Raw genomic sequence first — 8,631 nt, 5'->3', positions numbered from 1 at the left:
TTTGAGAATTTAGATAATTGAAGATTGCTAAAAATGAGAGAATTGTAGAGAGATAATGTGATATTTTAAGAGAGTATATTGTTTGAGCCTTGAGGTATAAAATATGGTTAGAAGGTAAGAGGTATTTAAAAAATATTTTTGAATTTTCTTTAAAAGATTAGAGTTCATATACCACCAAAAAATGACCAATGAGATTAAAAGTAGCTGTTGGCTCAGAGACTCAGCTGACGACCCAACGTGAACCTAAACTTAAGATCTGTACAGACCAATTAGGTAGTTGAAAGTGAACATCAACCTGAGATGGACAATTTGGATGGACTTTGACTGCTTGGTCCGTCCCATATCCGGTCTGGTTTGGGTCTATTTTTCGAGACCGGTCAAACCGGTTTAGGTGTTCGCATATTACGTGTCTTTACATTAGAGGCCCAACTTTATTCGGCCCAAGTACAATATAACCCATCTAACTCGGGTAGGGCTCCAAGCATCCAGGCCTCCAAAGTCCAACCTCCAAGCTTTCTCCCGATTTACATAATCTACCATCTTGCCGGACCACTCACCAGAAACAGCTACGTCAACTACGTCCTCATTTCGACTCATGTCATTTGCTCTGGTCGGCAACCGGTGAATTCTTCGCTGTCGTCGGTGTTCAATTTGTACGAAATTCCCACTATATACCATTTTAGTATCTTGGGTAATATTTTCAAGCATGGAAATTTGTGTTCGGGATTGAAATGTAAAACTTCAAAATTCAGATTGATTATTTCTTCAATTCTAATTGCAAATCATGGAATTGGAGTTACAAAACATACCCTAATTTGTCCCACAACCAAAAACACCATTCATCAAAGTGACGAGATAATCATTATAATGAATATCTCCCGTAAAATTAAATCCGGACATGTTTAATTTGTGTAGGGTTTTCTTTGAATCTTTCTTTTTTCTTGGAGAAGCATGTATCCTTCAAGAGGAAATAACGCGTATGGGCAGCAACAGCAACAGCAACAGCAACAGCAGCAATCCTTCTCTGGTCAATCTGCTTATGGTCAAAATGTAAGCTTTTCGATTGAAGGCTTATTTGTAATTATTTCCATATCAATCTTTCATTGGTGAAACATATAACTTTTGCCCTTAACCTCGATTTATGTTTCTGACTTCTTGATTTGATTTGGGTGAAGTTGGGTCCTGATAGCGGGGCCTCTCAGATGTCTATGGCTTCAAGGCATTCAGCCATGTTAAGTGGCCATCCATCATCTACTGGAACTCATTATGGTGGTCAATATGCTTCCGTGTATGGTGGTTCAGTGGCAATCAGCAGTGCCCTAGAGGTCAGTGAACGTTTAATTTGGGAATTAGTTTTCTTTTCATGGATTACAGATGATAAAGATTCTGATAAATCTCTATAGCATGTAAAGTGTAAACTTTGTAGTCACTTCTGCAGGCATCTGGTGCTAGTGCTAGTGGAGCATCTGGTGATTACTCTGTTCTTAGTCAAAAATATGGTCAAAAAGAGATTCCTGGTTATTCACCAGGGGATAGATCCCGGGCAGGTGTTTATTCTGCCCGAGATTTGCAAACTGAGCCTACTGCTCGGTTTAATGATTCAGTTGCTTATGGTCATCATCAAAATCAGGTTTTGTATTATACTTATATATGTTGGTGGTTATTTATTTGTTTTAAATTTTCCCTTGATGACATTTAAGGTTTCATCATGTCTAATTGTTTTTGGAATAGGGGGACATATACAGTCACTTGGATGCTGCATCATCACTACGGAAGGAATTGCTACAGACTCAGACACTTCAATCTTCTTCTATTGAAGGGAGTTCTAGGTAACCTACTTCATAAGATATATATGCAGATTTATGTCTTTTAGGTGCTGTTTCTTTTCGACTTTATGGACTTAATGGAGGCAAGACTTAATATCGACAAATATGTAATGGTGTTTCTTTTTGACTTTAATATAAACATATGGGCTTAATTGGTTAAATGAGTGTAGGGTGTCTTTATCCATTAGGACTTGGGACCTCATTTTTTATGCTGCTACCCTCTAACCAAACTCTCCTCTAATAATTTTATTTCTTTTAAAATCCATTCATCTTCTTAGTTCTTCCCAAGAATCGACCAATTCTCTCTCCAGGGTCCATTTCTCGTCTTCTTCCCTTTTATCACTTTTAAAAGCCTATTTATTTATTTATTTTTATTTCTTCTTCAAGAATCTTTTTTATTGCTATTAAAACCTATTTCTCTTGAAACCTATTCAAACCCACAATATTTTGGATTTAACTTTTGTATTTCAACTTATTTATGTTTAAGTTAAGTTATTATTCATTAATCATGTCAATTTATATAGTTTCTTATCGTGGTCAACTTATAATGATTTTCAAATAAACAGTCATCATCATTTGTAGACAGAAGGGTAAAATGGTAACTTTTTCATATTCAGACTGTTCCTTTCGGCCCAAAAAAGAAACGGTTTTCGTTTATAACAACATTTAGTCACATACTGACTTACTCCTAGTGACATCATTTATCCATTCAACACTTAATGAAGAAAAAAAAGAAACAACCCTTTAGTCTAATTGTATATAGTTTCTTGCTTACATTCTTTTTCTGAGATTTCATACCATCTATGTCCCTCTTATGTTCTACTTACCAATGAATGAGGAGCGAAATATGTATCATACTACTTCCTTACTCAGTCTACATGACAATTGACAACCACTTTCTAAGTCCCCAAACATTTCTGGCAGACAATCTGATTATCTATCAAGGGCAACTACCATTCGTCACACAGGTCAAGAACTTTCGTCTTATACTGGAAGAATGGATGACATGTCACATCATGGACAACAACATGCTCCATCAATCCTAGGAGCAGCTCCACCACGAGACATTGACAATCATGTGTATACTCATACATCTGCTTCTGCAACTTCTGGTTATGGAGTCAGCCTGCCACCTGGCAGGGACTACGGTTCTGCAAAGGGTCTTCATAGCACACCTCAAGCTGCCATGGTGGCACGTGGTGGTTATGCAAGGGTTGATGACAGGGCACAAGGACAAGGACAAGGACACAGTCGTGAAATTAACCGAAGAGCTGAAGATCTTCATAGGGATGTTTTAAGAGATAGAGAAAGAAAGAGGGAACGTGAACGTGTTTTGGAGAGGCGTGAAAAGGAGAGAGATAGGGAGAATAAACGTGTTATTGAAAAAAAGCGAGAGCGGACCCCACCTCGTATTGAAGCTTCTTCTTCTTTGCATAGGTGGATGATTGTTGCTTAAAATATAGTTCTCATAAGATCTTTTGCAGCCTTCATGACTAACTTGTGTTGTGTTAATCTTGTTATATATGGTGAAGGCGTCGTTCTCCTGCTAAAGAAAAACGAAGAGATTATATTTGCAAGGTAAAAAAAGGCACATATGAGCTCTTCATCTGTTGTCAAGTTTCCTTTTTCTTCTTGTTCTTGGGTTGTAGGTGGTGAATTGACTGAATTCTATATAGCAATTTTCCCCAATTCTGTTCAATTTGGAGTTTTGTACTGAAAAGTACTGTTTTTTTTTTCACCTATCACTCTCATATTGCTATACTTCAAATCCCTTTTCTCTCTTGATTGGCAATGCACTTCTTGGCATTCACTGTTTGTGCTTTTCTTTCAATATTTACCTTCTTACTCTTACCCCTTCTTTACTTTCAACTTATATTGCTAGCATCGGCTTTCTTCTTCATTCCCCCTGCCTTCCCTCCTCTGTTGCTATTCATTATTGTGGGCTTGAGTTTCATATGTTGGAGGTCATTTATGGAAACAACCTTTCTACACTTCATTCCATTCATTTTAGACTTGGGTTTTGTTGTTGTTCTTGGCATTCTTTTGTCATTCATCTGTCATCAGAACACCCTCTATTCATTTTGGTATTTCATGGTCTTCTATACGTGCTATAGGACACTTGTTGGCTTCTAGATCATTGGATTATACTGATTAAAGATCGTTTCGGGTGAATTTGTTGAAGATTGCTGTTGCGTTCTAATTATCTTCATCTTTGGGTTCATCTTTGTTGATTGATAAGGACTTGAGCTCTAATGAGATGTGTTTATCAATTGAAAATATCGAGACATATGGCTAAATTGTCAATGCCTTGAAAGCAGGAAGATAAGATGACACTCGAATGTTTGCTTTCTATCACTTGTTTGTATTTCTGATAGGTTCAAGTACCATTTTGCAGGTTAATTCATCCAGTTTAGTAGATTTTGAAAGAGACTATTTGTCTATTGACAAGCGGTATCCTAGGTTATTTACTTCTCCAGAATGTTCCAAGGTTAATTTTATTTTATACTTTTGCATCAACTACTCCTTGTTCTTTTTATTTGACACTAACTTGAGTTGTAAATTGCTACAGGTGATTGTTAATTGGTCAAGGGAGAATCTTAAAATTCCTTTGAATGTTCCTGTCAGGTATGGTTGCCATTGTTTCATGTTCTTTCCTTATGTTCCATTTTCTGGTTGAAAGTGTATTGGTTTGGATGTATTTTGTTATGCATTCTAAAAGAATAAAGATCACCCAAAGTTGTTAACAAATTGTTGTTTCTGTTAACACAGTTTTGAGCATGATTTTGTTAGAGATGATACAGAAACTCAGCAGAAAGAGGCATCCATTACAACTATGGTTGATGACCCTGTAAAATCAGAGCACACTCGATGGAATGCAAAGGTATATATTTTCTCTCTGAGATTTCTGACTTGAATTTGAGACTAAAATTTGTAATTTCTTTTGCTTATTTTGTTCAGATTGTATTAATGAGTGGACTCAGTCAAAATGCTTTAGAGGAGCTATCATCTGAAAGAGATTATGAAGATCGAATTCCCCATTTTTGCAACATGATTAGGTTTGCTTGTCTTAAAAGTGGGAATACTTTCAAGGCAATTGGAGGCTTGTGGGAAACCACAGATGGCAATGATCCTTCAGTTGACAAATCCATCCTTGTTCACACTGCTCTCAGGTTTGTTTTTGCATGATAAATATTACATTTTTACCCGTAAAGATTTTCTTGTTATCTAGTTTATTGATTTATACTATGTAGGTATGCCAAAGACCTCACAGGACTTGATTTGAAAAACTGCCAACATTGGAATCCTTTCCTTGAGGTAATCCATTATTATTTTGAAAGTTTATCTAATTAATTAGATTTTCTTGTTATCTAATCATTTGATTTTGTCCATTTTTGCAGATTCATTATGACCGAGTTAAAAAAGATGGAATATTTAGCCATAAGGAGGTCACAGTACTCTATGTTCCTGATTTATCAGATTGTTTACCTTCAGCAGATGCATGGAGGGATCAATGGCTTTCACACAAGAAAGCTATTGCTGAGAGAGAGCATCAATATGCTCTTAAAAGAGAGGTATACTATTACCTGTTTCATATTTTACATATATATATATATATATATATATATATATATATATATATATATATATATATTTAAAAATAAATTAAAAATAAAGGACAGATGAAACTAACATATTGTTACAATCCATTGAAACTAAAAGTTGTTTCTTCCATCATATGTTTTGGTTTATATAGATAGCTCGAGGAAAGAAGGAAGGATTGAAAGGTAACTAACTTATTGATATTATCATACCTGAAAGTTATTTCTTTTTATAAAAATCTTGTAAGTTTACCTTTTATCACTCTATTGATTCTGCTTAGATAAGGAACCTGGGACACCCAAAGATCTGAAGAAGGATGCAAAATTAGAAAAAAAGAAAGTGTCTGAATCTGATGAGTCAGCATCAAAACTTAAAGAAATGGCAAAAGATAAAGTCAAAGAACCTGAAAATGAGGGAGTTCATATCAATGCAGTAGATATAGAGAAGAAAAATTTGGTTGAGACACCTGGCGAAGGGAATAACTCTGTAGAAAAGAAAACTGGTAGTGGAAAAAAGAAAATTATTAGAAAAGTTATAAAAAAGAAAGTTGTTAAAAAAGATAAAGCAGGAGACACAACCAAACAAACTGATACATTATTAGATTCCAAGAAAGCTGGAGAGACTACTACAGAGACAGAGACTGCAGGTCAAAGTCAAAGTCAAGGTCAAGTTCAAGATTCAACTGGTAATACTCCTGCTGTGAAAACTCTTACAAAAAAGAAAGTTATAAAAAAGGTTCCTGTAGTGAAATCTGTTAAGAAAGAAGATGTAGGGACACAATCTGAAGTGACACCTGTAAAAGAGAAAGAGAGTTCTGAAATCAAGCCAAAGAGTGCAGATACAGGAAGTCTTACAAGTGTGAAAAAAACTGTAAAAAAGAAAGTAATAAAAAGGGTTGTGAAAAAAAAGGTTGTTGCTAAAGATAAAGTGGCAGATAAACCAGAAGTAACTATTGAGGAGGAACAAAGTGTTGTCCCTGAGCAGAAAAAAGATGAAATTGAAAACAAGGGTGAAAAGAAAGGTAACAAAACGAAGGGTATTATTGTCCAGTCTGACAATAATGAAAAGCTGGAAACCGAGGAGAAGGTAAAGGAGGGGAAAGTGAAAAAAGAGAAGGATGTTAAAGGTGAAACAAAGGGTAAAGAAGTAAAAGATAATAAAAAGGATGAAGAGGTTCCTAGACACCCTGGGTTGTTTCTCCAAACAAAAGAGAGCAATAAAGTATGTGATTTTAACTTATGTATTAGTTCCAATTTGAAAATTAGGGCAAATTGCAATAAATAATGTATTTTACATTTTTACCCTTTCTGTGTCAGTTTCGTTCATCTTCACTTTCACTGGATTCCCTCATGGATTATGATGATAATGATATTGAAGAATCAACATTTGAGGTAAGTGGCTTTATACAATTGTTATTTATTTATTTTGTGAATGATTATCGTATTAAATTCTTTATAGTTAAAGTAAAATAATTATTTGATTACACTCCTGATTTACATTTGCAGTTGTCGTTATTTGCCGAAACATTTTATGAAATGCTTCAGTATCAAATGGGTTCAAGGATTTTAGCATTTCTCCAGGTTTTGGTTAAAACAATAACAGTTAATGATGCACTATTTTTATTCCTATTTTCTTATTTATTTGTACTTTTTTTTTGTATTACAGAAGTTGCGTATCAAATTTGTGGCTAAAAGAAACCAGAAAAAGAGGCAGTTGGAAGAAATTTCAGAGAAGGAAAAGTTGAAAACATCAAAGCGTTTGAAAAGTGATGATTCTGAAGTAAAAATCAAATCAGTTGAAAATGAAGTTTTAGAAAAAGTCGAAAAGAATATTCCAAAAGTGGAAAACATGGTTACTGAAAACATAGAAAACACAAAATCAGATGAAGATCTTGAAGAAGATGAAGATATGACAGATGCAAGTTCCAAAGATAACACAAGGAATGAGAAAACTGACATAGATTTGAAGTCCAAAAACATAGTAAAGAATGAAGAAGAGGAAGAGGAAAAGGTGGATTTAAAAAAGAAAGAAATAATCGACAAGGAACTTTTACAGGCATGTTTTTTTTTTTTTTTTTTTAAATAAAAAAATCTCATTGTTGTATGTTTTCTTGAATTAATTCTCATTCTTATTTTTTAAGATATGCATTTTAATTTGAAACAGGCTTTTAGGTTTTTTGACCGAAATCGAGTTGGTCACATTAGGGTAAGTTTGCTAATTAATAATATTTCAGTTCCATTATTGTCATGTTTAAAGGAAGTAAAAAATTAAATATTGAATTTGTTTGTCTTTAGGTTGAAGATATGCGGTTGATCATACATAATTTGGGGAATTTCTTGTCTCATAGAGAAGTCAAGGTAATATATACACAATCTATCATAATCCAATAGAAAGTTGTTTAAGAAAAAGGAGAATATTTATAAACAGAATCACAAAACGACCAAAATAGAACAAAATGATTTTTTTTTCTTTACTTTTTACGCAAATGTTTTATCCCTGACTTGTATTTATGTGTCAGGAACTTGTACAAAGTGCATTGCTAGAAAGCAACACTGGAAGGGACGATAGAATTCTGTATAATAAGCTGGTGAAAATGACTGACATTTGAAGTGATAGATTGATGCTTCTTTTTTGTATTTTTGTGACATTTTTGCATTCTTATGTAATTGGTAGACATGTAACATATACCCAATTGATATGCGAAACTTGTTAGTGTTATTGATCAAGTTAATAATACATAAGAGTTTTATATAATTATACACTTGGAGTTTGAGTTGCTTTAATTTGGTTTTGTTTGTTGTCTAGAATGAAGCCTCAAACTCCCTCTCTTGTGGTTGGGAGAGTTTCAGTCTTTGCTCACAAGGTGTTTGTTAAAATGCTGAGACTTTACAAATTTTTACTTCTACACAAGTTGACTAAATAAAGTCAAAGCTCATGATATGTCAGTAGTTTTGCAAAAAAGAACTTTTAAATGTGCAAAAGATCATATTGATTCCACGTCCCCAGTAAATGGAATCAAGATTGGTAGCAAACGCCTTTCCTTCAAGATAGAGCTTTCACAAGACACCCTATTTATTTTGTGCATGCCAATTGTTTGGTGGGATGTCACTTCTTTACATGTGTTTAGGCCTAATATAGGAAAGTAGATATGGGAACGGGAATACGGATGTTGGGAAGATTGAATATATATAATTTTTGAATATTG

At 34.2% G+C, this 8,631-nt stretch overlaps 1 protein-coding gene across 4 annotated transcripts; it reads left to right on the top strand.

The window, feature by feature from the left end:
• Positions 1 to 522: 522 nt before the first annotated feature.
• Positions 523 to 8,183, top strand: LOC145129281 (protein SHORT ROOT IN SALT MEDIUM 1-like). 4 transcript variants are annotated; one of them, XM_079063986.1, is made up of 21 exons: positions 523 to 653; positions 951 to 1,050; positions 1,176 to 1,325; positions 1,439 to 1,630; positions 1,732 to 1,829; positions 2,751 to 3,263; positions 3,359 to 3,404; positions 4,222 to 4,314; positions 4,396 to 4,451; positions 4,596 to 4,707; positions 4,785 to 4,996; positions 5,078 to 5,141; positions 5,225 to 5,398; positions 5,581 to 5,611; positions 5,707 to 6,647; positions 6,743 to 6,817; positions 6,932 to 7,006; positions 7,092 to 7,481; positions 7,590 to 7,631; positions 7,721 to 7,783; positions 7,945 to 8,183. In XM_079063986.1, the coding sequence occupies exons 2-21, from the start codon at positions 952 to 954 to the stop codon at positions 8,032 to 8,034; spliced, it is 3,516 nt and encodes a 1,171-aa protein (XP_078920112.1). In that variant the 5' UTR covers positions 523 to 653; position 951; the 3' UTR covers positions 8,035 to 8,183. The 4 variants fall into 4 exon arrangements, with proteins under 4 accessions (XP_078920112.1, XP_078920110.1, XP_078920111.1 ...); XM_079063984.1 differs by having other exon boundaries at positions 916 to 1,050; XM_079063985.1 differs by having other exon boundaries at positions 523 to 691; positions 916 to 1,050.
• Positions 8,184 to 8,631: the final 448 nt, after the last annotated feature.

This window comes from Lactuca virosa, chromosome 8, assembly GCF_052849685.1.
Source record: "Lactuca virosa cultivar CGN04683 chromosome 8, Lactuca_virosa_CGN04683_v6, whole genome shotgun sequence".
NCBI lineage: Eukaryota > Viridiplantae > Streptophyta > Magnoliopsida > Asterales > Asteraceae > Lactuca > Lactuca virosa.
The sequence above is the reverse complement of the archived record's forward strand: the minus strand, read 5'-3'. Positions and strand labels throughout refer to the sequence as shown.

What these genes read in the sequence shown, in the direction of transcription:
- LOC145129281 (XM_079063986.1), top strand. Translation starts at nt 952, where the DNA reads ATGTATCCTTCAAGAGGAAATAACGCGTATGGGCAGCAACAGCAACAG. An exon ending in CTTGTTCACACTGCTCTCAG is followed by an intron (nt 4,997 to 5,077) that starts GTTTGTTTTTGC and finishes TATACTATGTAG; the next exon opens with GTATGCCAAAGACCTCACAG. An exon ending in TGTCTCATAGAGAAGTCAAG is followed by an intron (nt 7,784 to 7,944) that starts GTAATATATACA and finishes TTTATGTGTCAG; the next exon opens with GAACTTGTACAAAGTGCATT.